Genomic DNA, 20,601 nt, shown 5'->3' on the forward strand with positions numbered 1-20,601 from the left:
CAGCGCACACTCCGCTGCAGAGTGAAAATCTCATTCTGGAAACATCCCCCAGGCTGTGGCTAAGTCATGTCTCCGCAATATCCTTTCTTTCAGGAGTGCTAGTTCTGCAAGGTTCGCAGGAGAGCTTCTGTAAAGTTTGGAAGGTAGGAGACGAGGTACTGGCAGAAGTAAAGCTGTGAGTACCGGGCGTGAGTCGTGCTTCGGTAGCTCAGATGGTAGAGCACTTGCCCGCGAAAGGCAAAGGTCCCGAGTTCGAGTCTCGGTCGGGCACACAGTTTTAATCTGCCAGGAAGTTTCATATCAGCGCACACTCCGCTGCAGAGTGAAAATCTCATTCTGGAAACATCCCCCAGGCTGTGGCTAAGCCATGTCTCCGCAATATCCTTTCTTTCAGGAGTGCTAGTTCTGCAAGGTTCGCAGGAGAGCTTCTGTAAAGTTTGGAAGGTAGGAGACGAGGTACTGGCAGAAGTAAAGCTGTGAGTACCGGGCGTGAGTCGTGCTTCGGTAGCTCAGATGGTAGAGCACTTGCCCGCGAAAGGCAAAGGTCCCGAGTTCGAGTCTCGGTCGGGCACACAGTTTTAATCTGCCAGGAAGTTTCATATCAGCGCACACTCCGCTGCAGAGTGAAAATCTCATTCTGGAAACATCCCCCAGGCTGTGGCTAAGTCATGTCTCCGCAATATCCTTTCTTTCAGGAGTGCTAGTTCTGCAAGGTTCGCAGGAGAGCTTCTGTAAAGTTTGGAAGGTAGGAGACGAGGTACTGGCAGAAGTAAAGCTGTGAGTACCGGGCGTGAGTCGTGCTTCGGTAGCTCAGATGGTAGAGCACTTGCCCGCGAAAGGCAAAGGTCCCGAGTTCGAGTCTCGGTCGGGCACACAGTTTTAATCTGCCAGGAAGTTTCATCACAGTTCCTGTCTCTACATCACAATTCCAGCACGGTTAATACGTGTTTTAGGTAAAAATTTATATCTCCAAAAATATGGAAGTTATTGATTTAAAGTTTTAAGAGTACGGTGGTGTTATGCATGGAATTTGGTATACTAAGTGTGAAAAAGGTCGATTAATGTTTAATGGTACTTCTTCAGATTCATAGAGAGTACGTGTAACGTGTTGCACACGGCGTTTGTCAAGTACATGGCTCGCTCGGCCCAGCAGCCGGCGTCAGAACCAAAATCCGCTCTCCTCCGGCTCCACGGCAAGCTACGCTTTCAAAGGAAAAATGCGAGCCCGTAATAATTTGCTACGTTACAACCCGAAACGAATGATTTGGAGTGATGAATCACGCTACACCCTATGGAAATTCACTGGAAGGAATGCCTGGAGAACGTACTACGTATCACTTAGTGCCAAGACCAAAGTGTGAGGTAGCTGGCCTCACAATATGGTGTTTTGGTGGTGAGGTTGTGGTCCCCTTACCGCCTTTAAGAAAACTCTAAACGCGAAAGAATATGAAGCCATTTGACAGCCTGACTGTTTGAATAAGCTTTTCAGTGCTCAAAAATGGCTCTGAGCACTATGGTTCTTAACATCGAAGGTCATCAGTCCCCTAGAACTACTTAAACCTAACTAACCTAAGGACATCACACACATCCATGCCCGAGGCAGGATTCGAACCTGCGACCGTAGCGGTCACGTGGTTCCGTACTGAAGCGCCTAGAACCGTTCGGCCACCGCGGCCGGCCTTTGCAGTGCACTCTGTCATAAAGGAACATCTGTGACTTAATGGTTTGTGAACAACGACATTCCTGAAATGTACTGGCTTGCCCAGAGTTCCGACCTGAACATTGTATTGTATTCTATGTTAACCGGGGACCCAGAAACGGCGGAGAGGCTCCGTCCCCGCCGCAGCCGCAGTGGTCCGCAACCCCACGCCGCCCCACACCGAACCCAGGGTTATTGTGCGGTTCGGCTCCCGGTGGGCCCCCCTAGGGAACGTCTCACACCAGATGAGTGTAACCCCTATGTTTGCGTGGTAGAGTAATGGTGGTGTACGCGTACGTGGAGAACTTGTTTGCACAGCAATCGCCGACATAGTGTAGCTGAGGCGGAATAAGGGGAACCAGCCTGCATTCGCCGAGGCAGATGGAAAACCGCCTAAAAAACCATCCACAGACTGGCCGGTTCACCGGACCTCGACACAAGTAACGGCGTCTCAAAATCACGTGACTATCCCTATTTGATGTTCAGAACAGGCGCAGTAGGCTGTACTCTGTACACAGATATATGAGCCGCTTCTCAGGGTCTGATCTAGTTTTAAAAAATTAATATTTGAGTCATGACAGTTACTCACAATACACGAAAATTTGATGTGGAGAAGCGGTATAACGATAACTCTCACCGAAGCCACTAGAGAGCTCTAAATGTATTATTCCTCTCACGCCAGAGTGAAATGCGTTCACGGGAATAGTGGTGTAAGTATAGCGGCAAGTGCACGTGGTATTGTCCTTTTGTGTTATTCTGCGTGTTTATTTACATTCTAAAATCAAAAGGGCAGTGTATCAGTCCTCGTAAGTGTCAGAGTTGTTTCCTTTTTTTAGATCTGTAATATTCCGATGTTATTAAAGCAGAAATTGTCTTTATAGGGGACGTTTGCACTCCATGTTGAAGTCTAAGTGAAGGTGTAGACGAATCGAGCAGTGATGTCTCGCATTAAATACATAAACCATAAAACTCAGCCGGCCGTGGTGGCCGAGCGGTGCTAGGCGCTTCAGTCTGGAACCGCGCGACCGCTACGGTCGCAGGTTCGAATCCTGCCTCGGACATGGATGGTGTGATGTCCTTAGGTTAGTTAGGTTTAAGTAGTTCTAAGTTCTAGGGGACTGATGACCTCAGATGTTAAATCCCATAGTGCTCAGAGCCATTTTTGAACCATTAAACTCATCCCTCTCAACAATGCTGTGCAACCTGTCACGGAGGCAAAAAGGAAAGACTTGATGACAGTTCTGCCGTACATTCCTCCAGTGCACGACGGTTTCCTCAACCTACTGACAACTGCAACTTCGGCTCTGGTACCTGGACCTGGACATGTTGGCCCTTTGCGAGAGGAAGATTACGTGGATGGTGAAATCGAGTACACAGACATGCTCCATTATAAAACCTCTTGATATATCAGCATGATAAGATCTACATTTTAAGAAATTTCGACTTTTAGGAACAACAGTTTGTTTATAATTCGAAGAGGAACGCACTGCTGAACTATTAGACAGACTCAGTGGACAGCATTCTAGTAATTAACAACAGTAATACAATAACTTAAACTCACTTCGTGAGATAAACGTGCACAATGGGAGCAACTAGTGCAGACTCGCATTACTGTGTCATATTATCTTTATGTTTTATGAATAAATTGCAATTATGGAGATTAAAAATGGGAAGAGTGGTACAACTCTCGGTTTATACCACTTTACCTTTCACCGCGAGTAAATTTCTGAGAGGAAAAGTGGTACTCGAACTTTTAGGAACTAGAACAAGGAATTTAAGGTACAAATATCTAAAATGTCTGTAGTAAACGTAATTATAATATTTGATTTTACATTTCATCTGATCAATCACTAATTATTGTGAAGCATGTGTTTACATTGAACGAAAAAAATTCAGTTATATCAGTTTGGCTCCTAGCTTCTCATACACTGAAGCGCCAAAGAAACAGGCATAGGCATGCGTATTCAAATGGAGAGGTATGTAAACAGGCAGAATACAAGACAACAAGTGTCTGGCGCAGTTGTTAGATCGGTTACTGCTGCTACGACGGCAGGTTATCAAGATTTAAGTGCGTTTGAACGTGGTGTTATAGTCGGCGCACGAGCGATGGGACACAGAATCTCCGAGGTAGCGATAAAGCCCGGATTTTTCTCATACGACCATTTCACGAGGGTACCGTGAATATCAGGAAGGGTAAAACATCAGATTTCCGACATCGCTGTGGCCGCAAAAAGATCCTGCAAAAACGGGACCAACGACGACTGAAGAGAGTCGTTCAACGTGACAGAAGTGCAACCATTCCGCAAACTGCAGCAGATATCACTGCTGGTCTATCAACAAGTGTCAACGTGCGAACAATTCATCGAAACATCATGGACACGGGCTTTCGGAGACGCTGGTCCACTCGTGTATCCTTGATGACTGTACGTCACAAAGCTTTACGCCTCGCCTACGCCCGTCAACGTCTTACAAACGGGACACAAAAGGAAGGACCAGACCCCTTTGCTTTTTTCTTTTATCACTCGTTTATTATCAGAGAAATACACATTTTAAGACAAAATTTAACTACATGAAATATTTCTCCCAGTAAAGGTTAACATAAGCAGTAACAAAACTTAGTTGTCTTAAGGGTTTCTGATGGCAACAAATTTTAAGGAGGCAATGTAAGGTTTATATCAATTTAGCTCAAACACGTAGCTAGTGACTGAATCACGACACAGACACCTCAACAATTTCGGTAACAAAAAATGGCGTGAATTTGTACTCACAGTAACCAACTAATAAACAGCCTTGCCATTGAATAGGTAGTAGGCGATTTGGAACGAATTAGCAACACTGAGCAACTAGGGGAGTAAATACCAACAGTCTTTAAATGTCTTGCTCCCCATTAAATAAACAAACTTACAGTAATTAAATGAATAACAAATCAATCACACGACGCTCCACTCACACACTTCAGTGAAAGCCATGCCAAAATGAAGATTCCATTGACTGACTAGCACTGAGCCCACACTAAACCTCATTTCTGTGCTCCCAGACACACATGGTGCAACTGTATATAAGACAAGATTTTGAAAGGAGCACATCAGTAAAACCGGTAGTGGAGCTCACTCGTGCCACTAAAAACTGAGGTACTAGACCGGGGCACAAGGTGGTATACAGTGAGGTTGCCTTAGTGCTATACTGCGCTCCGAAATATTAATTCAAATGGCCAATTCAAATTTAAGTACACATAAACCAGCATTAATTAACGAAGAGTGACACGAGGTCGCTCGAAGCGATGACAACACTTAATTGAAAAGACGAATGCCGGAGGCGGCAGTAACATCAAACACCTTCCCCGAGTTTTAACCAGCAGTCACTTCCCGCTATACAAGTAAACATTTAACCAAGCACAAGGGAGGAACCCGAAAGAGAAAATTCAAATAAAACCACCAAAAGATTATAAAGGACAAGGAACCCCAACTATTTAAATTTAAAAGAATTATCTCTCCCCACAGGCAGTGTAAACGCTAAGGCCACACTTAAGAGGACACCAAAGTTGGTTACAAAAGTCTTATACATTTTCTCCTTTTCTTTTAAAAGAAACACAAGGCTGCTTAACTTCTCCTGGACGTCCGGTATGGTTCGGGTAGGGTACACCAGGCAGCAACCCAGGCTAGGCGGTCGCAAGGCACGGCGAGCAAAATCAGGAGAGCAGACAGGCAGGCAGCCAACACATATCCTCCATGCTGAACCGGCAGACCGCGTACAACCAACTCCACGTATACGTGGTTGCTTCCCCTCTCGTACCTCGCGGCGTCTCAGCAGGTAGCCCGAGCAAACGTCAACTGCCACTCGCCCCGCGAATTCGGAAAACAACAAGACAAGCAAAGATAAGAAACTCAACTGACGGGGGACTGTTGATGACTGTAAACACGTTGCCTGGTCGGACGAGTCTCGTTTCAAATTGTATCGAGCGGATGGACGTGTACAGGTATGGAGACAACCTCATGAATCCATGGATCGTGCATGTCATCAGGAGACTGTTCAAGCTGGTGGAGGCTCTGCAATGGTATTGGGCGTGTGCAGTTGGAGTAATATGGGCCCTTATACGTCCAGATAAGACTCAGACATGTGACAGATAAGTAAACATCCTGTCTGATCACCTGCATACATTGACGTCCATTGTGCATTCCGAAGGACTTGAGCTATTCCAGCAGGTCTGTGCGCCACCCCATACGTCCAGAATTGCTACAGAGTGGCTCCAGGAACACTATTCTGAGTTTAAACGCTTCCGCTGGCCACCATACTCCGCAGACATGAACATTATTGGGCATATCTGGGATGCCTCGCAACGTGCTGTTCTGAAGAGATCTCCACGCCCTCGTACTCTTACGGATTTATGGAGAGCTCTGCGGGATGCATGCTGTCAATCCCCCCCAGCACTACTTCAGACACCAGTCGAGTCCATGGCACGTCGTTTTGCGGCAGTTCTGCGTGCCCGCGGAAGGCCCTACACGATATTAAGCAGGTGTACCAGTTTCATTGGCTATTCAGTGTATGTACTGTATGGTAACTGGAGACTGCACGACCCGTCGTCTGTGTTCCAGACGGTTCCCCGGCCGAGTGGCGGCGCCTGCTGGACGTGAACGTGGTGGCGCTCTGCCTCTGCACCAGGGAGGCCGTGGCTTCGATGCGCCGCCGGCACCTCGCCGACGGACAAGTGGTGCTCGTCAGCAGGTACTGCAGCTCAGCGCCTCGCCACTCTCACCTCTGACGGCGGCTCGGAGCCCGCTCTATACCGTCCTAGTACCATCTGTACGTGTACCCCCATCCCACTAACTATTAAACAGTGTACGGCGGAGAGTATTTGTTGCCCTGCTACCCATATTCACATCCATTCCCACATCCAGATATTCGTGTACATCCACACTCACTCCCATATGCATCTTGTCATCAACATCCCCCATCACTTTGACACCCTCGTAACAATCTGTGTCAATATCGTCATCCACTTCCACATCACTCCCACAAATACACTACTGGCCATTAAAATTGCTACACCAAGAAGAAATGCAGATGGTAAACGGGTATTCATTGGACAAATATATTATACTAGAACTGACATGTCATTAAATTTTCACGCAATTTGGGTGCATAGATCCTGAGAAATCAGTACCCAGAACAACCACCTCTGGCCGCAATAACGGCATTGAGTCAAACAGAGCTTGGATGGTGTGTAGAGCTACAGCTGCCCATGCAGCTTCAACACGATACCACAGTTGATCAGGAGTAGTGGCTGGCGTATTTTGATGAGCCAGTTGCTCGCCCACCATTGACCAGACGTTTTCAGTTGGTGAGAGATCTGGAGAATGTGCTAACCAGGGCTGCAGTTGAACATTTTCTGTATCCAGAAAGGCCCGTACAGGACCTGCAACATGCGGTCGTCCATTATCCTGCCGAAACGTAGGGTTTCGCAGGGATCAAATGAAAGGTACAGCCACGGGTCGTAACACATCTGAAATCTATTGTCCACACACATCTGAAATGTAATGTCCACTGTTCAAAGTGGCGTCAGTGCGAACAAGAGGTAACCGAGACGTGTAATCAATGGCACCCCATACCATCACGCCGGGTGATACGCCAGTATGGCGATGTCGAATACACGCTTCCAATGTGCGCGGCAAGGTAGGAGCAGGAAAAATTCAACAGGGAATAACAATATTAATGTGCTAATAGTAAACTGCAGGAGCGTCTATAGAATGGTCCCAGAACTGCTCTCATTAATAAACGGTCACAATGCCCACATAGTACTAGGGACAGAAAGTTGGCTGAAACCGTAAACAGAAATGAAATTCTAAACTCAGATTGGAATGCATATCGCAGAGACAGGCTGGACTGTGAAGGGGGAGGCGTGTTTATAGCGATAAAAAAGTCAATAGTATCGAAGGAAATTGACGGAGATCCGAAAAGTGAAATAATTTGGGTGAAGGTCACAGTTAAAGCAGGCTCAGACATGGTAATTGGATGTCTCTATAGGCTCCTTGGCTCAGCAGCTGTTGTGGCTGAGCACGTGAAGGATAATTTGGAAAATATTTCGAGTAGGTTTCCCCACCGTGTTATAGTTCTGGGTGGAGATTTTAATTTGCCGGATATAGATTGGGAGACTCAAACGTTCATAACGGGTGGTAGGGACAAAGAATCCAGTGAAATTATTTTAGTGCTTTATCTGAAAACTACCTTGAGCAGTTAAACAGAGAACCGACTCGTGGCGATAACATATTAGACCTTCTGGTGACAAACATACCCGAACTATTTGAAACAGTTAACCCAGAACAGGGAATGAGCGATCATAAAGCGGTTAGTGCATCGATGATTCAGCCGTAAATAGAAATATTAAAAAAGGTAGGAAGATTTTTCTGTTTAGCAAGAGTGACAAAAAGCAGATTACAGAGTACCTGACGGCTAAACACAAAACTTTTGTCTCAAGTACAGATAGTGTTGAGGATCAGTGGACAACGTTCAAAACCATCGTACAATATGCGTTAGATGAGTATGTGCCAAGAAAGATCGTAATAGATGGAAAAGAGCTGCCGTGGTACAAGAACCGAGTTATAAAACTACTGCGGAAGCAAGGGGAACTTCACAGCAAACATAAACGTAGCCAAAGCCTTGCAGACAAACAAAAATTACCCGAAGCGAAATGTAGTGTGAGGAGGGCTATGCGAGACGCGTTCAATGAATTCGAAAGTAAAGTTCTGTATGCTGACTTGGCAGAAGATCCTAAGAAATTTTGGTCTTATGTCAAAGCGGTAAGTGGATCAAAACAAAATGTCCAGACGCTCTGTGACCAAAATGGTACTGAAACAGAGGATGACAGACTAAAGGCCGAAATAATAAATGTCTTTTTCCAAAGCTGTTTCACAGAGGAAGACTGCACTGTAGTTCCTTCTCTAGATTGTCGCACAGATGACAAAATGGTAGATATCGAAATAGACGACAGAGGGATAGAGAAACAATTAAAATCGCTCAAAAGAGGAAAGGCCTCTGGACCTGATGGGATACCAGTTCAATTTTACACAGAGTACGCGAAGGAACTTGCCCCCCTTCTTGCAGCGGTGTACCGTAGGTCTCTAGAAGAGCGTAGCGTTCCAAAGGATTGGAAAAGGGCACAGGTCATCCCCGTTTTCAAGAAGGGACGTCGAATAGATGTGCAGAACTATAGACCTATATCTTTAACGTCGATCAGTTGTAGAATTTTGGAACACGTATTATGTTCGAGTATAATGACTTTTCTGGAGACTAGAAATTTACTCTGTAGGAATCAGCATGGGTTTCGAAAAAGACGGTCGTGTGAAACCCAGCTCGCGCTATTCGTCCACGAGACTCAGAGGGCCATAGACACGGGTTCACAGGTATATGCCGTGTTTCTTGACTTCCGCAAGACGTTCGATACAGTTCCCCACAGTCGTTTAATGAACAAAGTAAGAGCATATGGACTATCAGACCAATTGTGTGATTGGATTGAGGAGTTCCTCGATAACAGAACGCAGCATGTCATTCTCAATGGAGAGAAGTCCTCCGAAGTAAGAATGATTTCAGGTGTGCCGCAGGGGAGTGTCGTAGGACCGTTGCTGTTCACAGTATACATAAATGACCTTGTGGATGACATCGGAAGTTCACTGAGGCTTTTTACGGATGATGCTGTGGCATATCGAGAGGTTGTAACAATGGAAAATTGTATTGAAATGCAGAAGGATCTGCAGCGAATTGACGCATGGTGCAGGGAATGGCAATTGAATCTCAATGTAAACAAGTGTAATGTGCTGCGAATACATAGAAAGAAAGATCCCTTATCATTTAGCTACAATATAGCAGGTCAGCAACTGGAAGCAGTTAATTCCATAAATCATCTGGGAGTACGCATTAGGAGTGATTCAAAATGGAATGATCATATAAAGTTGATCGTCGGTAAAGCAGATGCCAGACTGAGATTCATTGGAAGAATCCTAAGGAAATGCAATCCGAAAACAAAGGAAGTAGGTTACAGTACGCTTGTTCGCCCACTGCTTGAATACTGCTCAGCAGAGCGGGATCCGTACCAGATAGGGTTGATAGAAGAGATAGAGAAAATACAACGGAGAGCAGCGCGCTTCGTTACAGGGTCATTTAGTAATCGCGAAAGCGTTACGGAGATGGTAGATAAACTCCAGTGGAAGACACTGCAGGAGAGACGCTCAGTAGCTCGGTACGGGCTTTTGTTGAAGTTTCGAGAACGTCCCTTCACCGAGGAGTCAAGCAGAATATTGCTCCCTCCTACGTATATCTCGCGAAGAGACCATGAGGATAAAATCAGAGAGATTAGAGCCCACACAGAAGCATACCGACAATCCTTCTTTCCACTAACAATACGAGACTGGAATAGAAGGGAGAACCGATAGAGGTACTCAAGGTACCCTCCGGCACACACCGTCAGGTGGCTTGCGGAGTATGGATGTAGATGTAGATGTAGAAGTAACTGTATTTAATTCGTTTATGTAGGGACTCCAAGCAATCACTAATCGGTGTCTAAAGCAATACTTCAACTTCTCCAATCATTGCCAGTAGGTCTTGTGGAAGTACCTGCCAAATTCTAGTGTCTGGATCATACAATAAGATTTCCATCATTTTCTCCAGGACACTACTAAAACCATACGTATCCCGTTCACTCTGCAGTTGAACTAAACACTGGTGATTTCTTCTCACTACACCCATAAATTCTCTGATTTAGGTTTTCCGTGATTTCCCTAAATCACTCCAGGCAAATGCCGGGATGGTTCCTCTGAAAGGGCACGGCCGACTTCCTTCCCCATCCTTCCCTAATCCGATGAGACCGATGACCACGCTGTCTGGTCTCCTTCCCCAAACCAACCAACCAACCCATAAATTCTCCTTAGATTCTGAAACCAGTTCCCTTGTAAGTTATGTGCTAAGAACACAGCAACTGAATTGACACAGGTCCAATTACTGCTGATAATGATTTACAAAAACTGGAGCATAGTCAGACATAAACACAATGGTGTTTACAGAACCCACTCTTTCCTTAACGTATTTGAAACGAAAACACAGTAAGCAAATTGCAAGGTACACGTGCTGTTCTACGAGGCGATCGACATGGTTGAAAATGAACACACTTGGAACACTGCGATCACGGCGTATGAAGTGTGTTCATTTTCAGTGGGCAGATGTCTCCCCTATTTGAAAAGTAAAATGCAGTTGCCGGCCGGAGTGGCCGAGCGGTTCTAGGCGCTACAGTCTGGAACCGCGCGACCGCTACGGTCGCAGGTTCGAATCCTGCCTCGGGGATGGATGTTTGTGATGTCCTCAGGTTAGTTAGGTTTAAGTAGTTCTAAGTTCTAGGGGACTGATGACCTCAGAAGTTGTCCCATAGTGCTCATAGCCATTTGAACCATTTTTTGAAAATGCAGTTGCCTTTCCAGCACCATATCTGTCAAGAACCATAATAAATAAAAAGCTGGAAATCATGTGCAGTCAAACCTTGAGTGTCATTCACACATATTCTATCTTCTTCTCACTTCAGAAGTTTGTCAGCCTGAACGTCCGTCATTATAATATGAATTAAGTTTTCATCTTGATAATTAGAATGCAGCTGCTTTTGCATCCAGCTGCTTTTGCTGTTTAAGATACCTTACTGCGTTATCACTTTTTATCTTCATTTCTCCAACCCACAATTTCACACTCACTGCATCATTTTCATGTTTCTTCGTTTCATAGGCAATATCAAAATCCCTTTTTATGTTATGCAAATTTGTTTTCTCAATAAGATGAATTCTCTCCACACCCGCTGCTATTCGTGCACTTCCTCCATCTTGCAGAACTCGTCCAACAGGAACACCCTGCAGAAAAAAACAACGACAAGTGTCTGCACAGACAAATGAATTTGAAAATTTCGTGCATGGCGCGAGAGAGTCGTATTACTCTTTGTACCTGCCTACTCTGCTCTCTCATTCCCATGAATAAATGTTCTTCCAAGATCTGGAGTGTCTCCCACATGTTTTGGAAAACATTTTAGGAAGCTCTTGTTTTCTATTATAATCACTTTGATGCTAAATGGGAGGCGCTAGCTATTTTGTTCGTGCTCACACTTCTGAGTGATAACATTGGACGTGTTTTTCTGGCCGCTTGTGGCCCGAACCCTTCATAATATAACGAACATGGTTCACTCGTTTGTAAGCAGTTTCCCACTCTTCAAAACCTGAAGAAAATGTTAAGACAGTATTCGTAAGTCATGTACATCGGACCAACAAAGTTCACTAAAACGTGACTAACACAATAAATATAAAATACAAACCTGCAATTCTATCAAATTCTCTCGGATGGCTTTCTTGAAGATATTCTCTGAGTACAACATGGTGAGAAATGATAGACAACAATATGGGCAGCTAATGCGACATTTTCGACCCTTTTTGACCAATTTAATTCCATGCAGCGTTATGTGACGCCGTTTTAATGAATTGCGTCTCATAACTGTTATTCCGCACTGTAGACACAGTTCACTGCCTTTTCTTTTCTTCAACACATAGTACCTCAATTTCATCAAGTTTCCTCACATGGGCATAGAGGTTCTTTCGCATTTGAAACTAGGAATGCATTCCTGACAATTACAGTATCGTGCGAATCACTCATGTTCACCGACATATGCTAATTTACGGGCTTTCAAACAGAAACTAATGGTTGCCCTCAAGTTTTGGCTGGTTTCGTTGTCTAGGGGCTGGGATACGTAGTTGCCGCATTACATGCCACATACTGCTGAGTCTACAGTATACAATATTAATACACACATGAAACGAACGGTCGAAGGTTCCTATCACTCGGCAATTTATTGCGAATTTCACGCACGGGTCCCCGGGTTCGATTCCCGGCGGGGTCAGGGATTTTCTCTGCTTCGTGATGACTGGGTGTTGTGTGATGTCCTTAGGTTAGTTAGGTTTAAGTAGTTCTAAGTTCTAGGGGACTGATGATCATAGATGTTAAGTCCCGTAGTGCTCAGAGCCATTTTTTTTATTGCGAATTTTGAACGTAACATGGAAATTTATAAATGAAATATTGCAATTAAATAAAATATTCAGGTACTACTTTAACTACTTTAAATTATGAGTACAATAGCAGAAGCACCTTTAAGAATGCCGTTTATTACTGTAAAACACTTATTGGTGTCGATGGTCCAGCAGTTAAATAAAATATAAGTTGACTAACAGGGAGACAATAGATTCCTACTTCATGTAATTAGTTATGAACAACAACACAGCTCGTGAGATGTTCACTTCTAAACTCATACTACGTCTTCACAGCAGGAGCCACGGTAATCTCACAAGTGCAGAAGTCGGCACAACGAAATATTTCTATCTCCCGCGACCACGCGCAAACTGCTCAACCCTCTCCAAGTGCTTTCTGCGGCCGCCATGGGGCCTCCTCGTCAAACACTCCTCCGTGTCCTCTCGTGTCACCCGATGCTCCTCCCCCACTTCCATACAGTCGCCTCCCGTAGTAACGAGCGCTGTGATTGGTATAGCGCTCCCGCAATATCTCCAAGCCAATGCACACTCACAAACATACTGAAACACATATGAAATACTGGGTTTACATTTAAATAACTTGAAATTAAGTAAATATTCCTACGACTGAACCATATCATGCTTATTAACACGTTCACTGCCACTGTAATTGGCCTTCCGTTGCCACATAACCAATTATTTTTTTAATAGAATCTCAAACTGTATCGCTAAAATAATATTAAATGTATTTATTTTATAAGTAAATGATAAAATGTACTCTTGTGAAACAAATTTTTTTTGGGGCGCACTAGGTGTCAGTGGAGTATCAGGCCACGTTCTGTAGCGGATGGGCATGGACGCGCTAGTGCGTCGCGTTTATTTTTCCTGAAAATTGTGACAGTTTAGAGTACCACATTCTTATTTTATATTCAGAAATAAAACGAAACATCCTATTGACAAACGACATGCTTATAGAACAAAAACAAACACAAGATCTTGAAGAAAGTTCCGGAATACAATGTATTCAAAGCTCAGAAAGGATCAATCAAGAACTTAACCTATTACTCTCAAACAAATAAAATAAATACAAAGTTCAATAATAGTACCTACACATAACTGTCGAAAAATGAAAGAACGACGAAAGTGCTATCTGCCTTTAGAGGTGGTGAATAAGACAACAATTCAAACAATACCCTGCTTTATTTGGGCAATTTCGGCACTCGTAAATCGTGTCTGTTCGTTGTCCTCGGCTGGCGCATGATCTGCACTTTTTTCTCGGTGGTTTTGATTTTCCAGTTGATTCTCGTTTTACCACAACATGTTGGGGATTTCTGACTGGCCGTTATACCTGCTTTTGTGGCAATAGTGCTCTTATAATACTGAGTCTGATTTCTTGGAAGGGCATTTTTGTGCCAGAATATTTATTGTGTAGGGCATGTGCGTTTGTCAGCATCATTTCCATAACGAGGATAAAAGGTTTCTTGTACCAGCGTATAGTTTTTCGTTCCGAGAAGTAATATGACAACATCTGATCGTGCCGATCAACTCCCGACATAAATTTATTGTAGTTTACAATGGCCAAGGGCTTAGATTTCTTCTCCTTTCTTTTGTTTTCAACCTCAACCACTTCATTTGTAAATGCATTAGAAATGTAGCAAATCTCCCTCTTATCACGCCACTTACCTATCATAACTGCTTCAACAAATCTGGCAGCGTCTTCACCATTTCGTAATTTTGCCTTGTGCATTTCCTTGAGTGTATCCTTCCTATTCGCCCTCAGAGTTCCCGTGCAGTGAGTCTTCTTATCCAGAAGCAACTTAACCAATGCGAAGCTATTGTAGTAGTTGTCCATGTAGACGTGGTGACCAGCATTCAACTTTTCATCCAGTAAATGAAGAGCAATTTTTTGCGCATGGCCTCTTCCTCATAAATCGTCCAGCGTGCCAATGTATACCGCGAATTTTAGGACCATTCCAATGGGAGTTGTCAAAATATATAGCTTTATGGCATATTTGTGAATTTTACTTTTGATGTATTGGCAGAAAAGTAATCTTCCACGCCAAAGGTTCATTGATTCGTCCAGTGACAGTTCCCGTCCAGTGTAATACACATGGCACATCCTTTCATTGAAAAATTGATAACATGACGTATTTTATACAACCTGCCGGATGGTTTTGGTTCGCCCTGTTTTGAATTTTCAGAAAAATGCAATGCACATAGTACTAGAAGAAAACGATTTCGTGAAATACTATCGGCAATTACTTTCTCGTGAAATAAAGGGTCCTTTTTGCAATAGTTCTGCAACTTCCTCATCTTTACTTTTCCCATGTGCAGGAAAACTCCTAAGAACACTAACAATTCCCAAACCGTCACATCTTTCCAACAATTTATTCGTGATTGTTCTTTGGTTCCCACAGAAAGGAATAATTCAATTGTGTTTCGATTTGTTCCTTCTACAACTTTCAATAGAAATTCGTCCGTCAGCAAACGACGAAAATAATCTAAGGGAGTGTTTCTCGTTGCTTGAATTAGCAGTTCCTCATTTTTTATAAACGGGTAGTTTACCATTCCACCTGGCTCACTTCCCATGCAACACTTGTGTCAGCTACGTCACCACTTGTTACCACTCCTTCTGCCCTTTCCCTGTCGTTTGGAGTCGCAGGCATTTCTACAGCATCATCTAAAGCAAACTCGGCTCCGTCATCCTCTTCGCTGGATTCCCACCCCTCCTCCGCACTGGCCAATTCCGTTTCCGAATCGCTTTCTTCTGATATCCGTAATAATTCTGCATCTGTCAGTTTTTTACGTTTATTGTGTCCCATAAGAATTAGGTTCTGAAGGGCCCGCCGTGTCACGATTGTTTTCCAATTTCAGCCCCTCAACGGAGAAAAACTGTAGGGAAAAAACGCGAACCGCACCCCGACTAAACCGTGGTGCCTCGCAACAGCTGAGTCTCTCTCCGCGCAGGAGCGTCCACGGCATGTGAACCAGTATCGGCCGGGTGCGCTGGTACGCCGATGGCAGCGAACGTGTTAAATACATGAAAAGGTTAAATAAACATATATGAATGGAATAGAAACAAAAGTAGGCCAGTAGCCTAATGCCTCTGTGCTTTCAAAAACAGAGTAAATATTTGGCCAATTTCTTCATGAATAGTATGTATCGGATATAAGGAAAGACGTAGACGAATAAATATATTTACAGGCATTCTGCTACCGTTTTTTCGTGTAACTGTGGAGTACATATCGCCTGACGCGATCAATAGTAATCGGCCACTTTGACCTCCAGTAACTCATGTACTATTCAAGTTACATGCCTGTAATTCATACCAATTTAGGTTTACACTAACAGCTTTCTAATGACACGTCGATCGACAAAATCGGCTGACCCGTTTAGATTTTGTAAACTCGTTGCTGGATGTTACTTGTATAATTTACACCCAGATACTAAACTTCAAAATAATAAAGATATTGAAAACCTGATTACACCATCAGAATTGTCATGCAAATAATGGTAAAGTACATGTGTCTTATCAAGTTTTCATGATTCCTCTGGCTATTATTAATTTCTCCATGAACTGTGAAATGCCTGCCATTATGGTTTCACAGAGTCCGCTATCTTTGGCATTCTCGGCGTACAAATCTCCTTCATCGACAAAAAGCACAGTCCCCATCACAGGGTCTACGTGGAATTCCCAGCCACGCGGTCGGCCTGGACCACGCTCTGTGGCTGCCCCTCTTGCTGCGGCTAATGTTCGCCACGACGCGGTTGGGTTGCTTACCGAGCAGCCCGTGCGGCCACAACAACTCCGAACTTAGAATATTTTCAGAGCGCCACACCTCGCCCATTACCTCACAACAGTAACAAGAAATAGCGGCAAAAATGAACAGCAACAACGAAACAACAGTAACCAGCAACAACGATGTAATAAAAATCAGCAACAACTAAACACAACAAAATTAATTTGGAACAACGAAAGCAGTTAAATGGAGCACACGGCGTGGCAGCAAAGAGCGGAACGGATGGCTTCTTGGCGAAATGGTTCAAATGGCTCTGAGCACTATGGGACTCAACTGCTGAGGTCATTAGTCCCCTAGAACTTAGAACTAGTTAAACCTAACTAACCTAAGGACATCACAAACATCCATGCCCGAGGCAGGATTCGAACCTGCGACCGTAGCGGTCCTGCGGTTCCAGACTGCAGCGCCTTTAACCGCACGGCCACTTCGGCCGGCTTGATGGCTTCTTGAAACAAGGGTGACTGGTGACCTGATATCAGTTCCCGATCAGTAAATGTGAAGTACGTACTGCCGCGAGACATTCCGCGACGTTATTTCTCCTCTTTCCGAGCCATTCCTTTGCAATGTGCCAGTCCGTAACGGACCCCTAGGCGCTTAGGCGTGACGGCAGGACAGCCGAATGTTGCGTGTTGCAGCATTGGGATGTGGCAGGCGCATAGAACGAATTTCTTAATACTCGTACTTCTGCGTCCCACTGAACGCGACAGCTGCAAATCGAACCTTAATGAGGTTTGAAGCTGTTATTATACACACATATAAATTTACAAATGTCGATATTTAAGCGTTCGTGATTTCTGTCCACTTCTTGCAGGTGACGTTCTATTACGGTGTTACCTTCAAAACCGTGCAGATATCTGCTTTTATGCGAGTTTTCCACACAGTTGATGCTGACGTGGACCATACTTAGTACATCCTAACATGATATGGTTCTCATTGTCTGGATGATCATTGCATGTGGGATTCTATAGGGCAACATGTAGCCCCAATTGCAATGACGAGCAGATTCTTACGGATGTACCACGGTTCCGCTGGTATGAATTTTTTGTTAATGTTTCAGTTTATTGAAAAGCTACATTACAAAGAGTGATACTACATGTGTTGGTTCACTTAATTACGCACTTTTTTGTATACAGACAAAAGATATTTTAAATATTGCATAGTGTCTCTCACAGCCTTAGAATGTATATATAGTTTGTGTCAGGAATTGGTGACTCAAATTGATACATTCAGAAATTCTATAGAATTATAGAGATCATAGAGGTCTGTTGAACGAGTTCCCTGTCACTAGTTGGCTATTTTCGGTCTTTGACTTTAAAAATTTTCAGTAATGTGTTACCCTGCCTGTTCAGGTTGCTGCATTCCAGTTCGTTTGCCTCCAGTGCATCGACACGTGGAGTCGTCCGTTGTTCTGAATCGACGGTAATAAGCCTCCCAGCTCCCTCTCCCGTTAACATAGCTGCAAAGTTAAGACACTTTACTAAACTGCTCGCCAGTCTTTGGTGCACCGCTGGAAAATATTCTTTTGTAGCCTGCAACCATTCTTTCTTCCATTCTTCCGAAGCTACTTCACGTCATATTTGTTTTACGAAAATTTTGGCACTTCTTCCTTAAATTCAGACCTTTCTGGTTAGGCCTCCACGTGACTGTTATTGCTGTGGAATCAAAGAGCAGCTCCTATCAGTCACTGTTTTGTTTAATTAAAGAACTCGTTTCAGAAGTTTAAACCTCTATTGTAGGGTGGGATTATTTGGGTTAATAGAGCAAATATGTGTTACGACTTTGGACCTGTCTTTTCTCATCTTTACATTACATACATCATTATGCTTTGTAAAACCTCTGGTACTTTTGACACATTTTTTTATCGAAGTGTATATGCTTGGTCGTAGCTGCAAGATGTTTTTATGTTCTAAAGTAGACTTGATCGCCTGACAAGTCAGATTAGCTGTAAATGCTAAAACTTTTGGTTAACAACTCGTTTAGGTTGAATGCCATCTTGTATATCTGCAAATGTGGAAAAAAGAGACGGAAAAACAAAGAAGATAACTAGAAATGTTTTTGTCCACAAGCATTGCCTTACAGATACTGCTTTATGGCAGGGTGCATCGTCGTACTGAAACAAGCAGTCGCCGTCTCTGTATTGCTGCTCTACTGCACGCCATACACAATGTATTCATATCATTCCGCATTTGGTGTTCACTTAAGCCCAACAAGGAGACCAAACCTAACCATGATAAACATGCCCCTACCTTAGCGCCGGTTCCTCCGCGCTTCACTACTGCCAGTACTCAGGATGACAGGTAGTGTCCTCTGAGCAGTCGCTGGAGCCAGACCCACCCATCGAACGGTCACGTGGCACAGCGTGATTCACCAGTCCGGGTCACTCGCTTCCATTCATCCACAGTCCACTTGTGCTGCTCTTTACACCACCTCAAGCACCGCATACTCTACGAGGAGTTGCACGATCATTGTACGCCATTGTACGTAAACTCCCTATTCATGGTCATCTTCCTAGCTGGACTGCTGGTAGGAATTTGGTTCTGCCGAGTGAATCCTTCCTCTGATTTCATACAGTTTCTTACAGTCACCCTCCACAATGTTTGTTGGTCCCTGTCCATGAGGGCGCGACATCTACTTTGTCTTGGTTTAACTGCGCTTGCTTATTCGCGCTTCCACTCCATTATAAGACGCTACATCACAGCCGCTCCGAGATCGTATGGTCATCGTCAATCGGTATGTTGCCTCCTCGTAAGTATAGCTCGCGAAGAAACTTTGGCACTGCGGAACTAGACGTGTAAAGTAAAAGGAGAAAATTACTCATTAGAGCTCAGATCGAGGCTTACCAGCAGTTGTTCTTAATTTTTTTTATTTTGCACGTCTAGTTCCGTAGTACCAAACTGAGGAGCAAATCTCAAAGGTCATGGAAGGTGTCGGTACATGAAATTACAACATAAAAGTAATAACAGATCAAATAAAATGTTTATAAGCCCCCAAAAAAGACAAGCCATAAATTTAAGTAAACGCAGTCAGCAACATAACACAGGAATCAGCTTGATTTTGCAAGGAACTCCTCGACAGAATAGAAGGAGTGACCTATGAGGAAACTCTCCGGTTTCGATTTGAAAGCGCATCGATTACTGCTAATTTTTTTTTTTTATTTCTTGTAGTAGCTTACTCAAAATGGATGCAGCAGTATATTTCACACCTTTCTGTACAAGAGTCATGAAGGTGCGATCCAAATGCAGACTGGATTTCTACCTAGTAGTAACTGAGTGAAAGCTGCCAAGTATTGCAAATAAGCTGATACTGTTAACAAGAAACGACAGTAAAAATATATATACTGAGAGGCCAATGTCAGAATACACAGACTAATGAAAGTGGGTCAACAGGAGGTTCCTTATTGCCAGACCCGCCCGTTTCTGAACCAGAAATATCATTTGAGAATGGGAGGAGTTACCCCAAAATATAATACCATGTGTCATAAGCGAAAGAAAATAAGCAAAGCAGATTACTTTTCGTGTCGAACTATCACTTACTTCAGATACGGTTCGAATAGTAAAAATGGCAGTATTAAGTCTTCGAACAAGATCCTGTATGTGGCCTTTCCACGACAGATAACTATCTATCTGAACACCTAGAAATTTGAATAGTTCAGTTTCACTAATCGTATGCCCATTTTGTGAAATTAAAACATCCGGTTTTGTCGAATTGTGTATTACATACTGTAAAAACTGAGATTTACTGTAATTTAGCGTTAGTTTACTTTTACAAACCATGAGCCTGTGTCTTGAACTACACTATTTGAAACAATGCTAACATTGCACACAACATCCCTTACTACCAAGCTAGTGTGATCCGCAAAAAGAAAAAGAAAAAAAATTTTGAATCACCTGTAATACAACTGGGCACATCATTTAAATAAATAAGGAAGAAGAGTCGCCCCAGCACTGATCCCTGGAGTACCCCCCACTTGACTGTGCCCCAGTCAGACCCCACACTCAAGACTGTGGAGAATCACCTTTTCCTGTCTGTTATTAAACAAAGAGGTGAACCAGTTGTAAGCTGTTCC

General features: G+C 43.7%; 1 protein-coding gene across 1 annotated transcript in view; it reads left to right on the forward strand.

Moving 5' to 3' along the window:
- The window catches only part of LOC124717203 (dehydrogenase/reductase SDR family member 11-like), a 97,330-nt gene that overhangs the window by 12,347 nt on the left and 64,382 nt on the right, over positions 1 to 20,601 (forward strand). The window contains exon 3 of the mRNA XM_047243982.1: positions 6,292 to 6,421. Within this exon, the coding sequence (XP_047099938.1) occupies positions 6,292 to 6,421 (130 nt within the window). The remainder of the gene's footprint in view (positions 1 to 6,291; positions 6,422 to 20,601) is intronic.

The sequence above is a fragment of the Schistocerca piceifrons genome, chromosome 9 (genome assembly GCF_021461385.2).
Source record: "Schistocerca piceifrons isolate TAMUIC-IGC-003096 chromosome 9, iqSchPice1.1, whole genome shotgun sequence".
Classification (NCBI taxonomy): Eukaryota; Metazoa; Arthropoda; class Insecta; order Orthoptera; family Acrididae; genus Schistocerca; species Schistocerca piceifrons.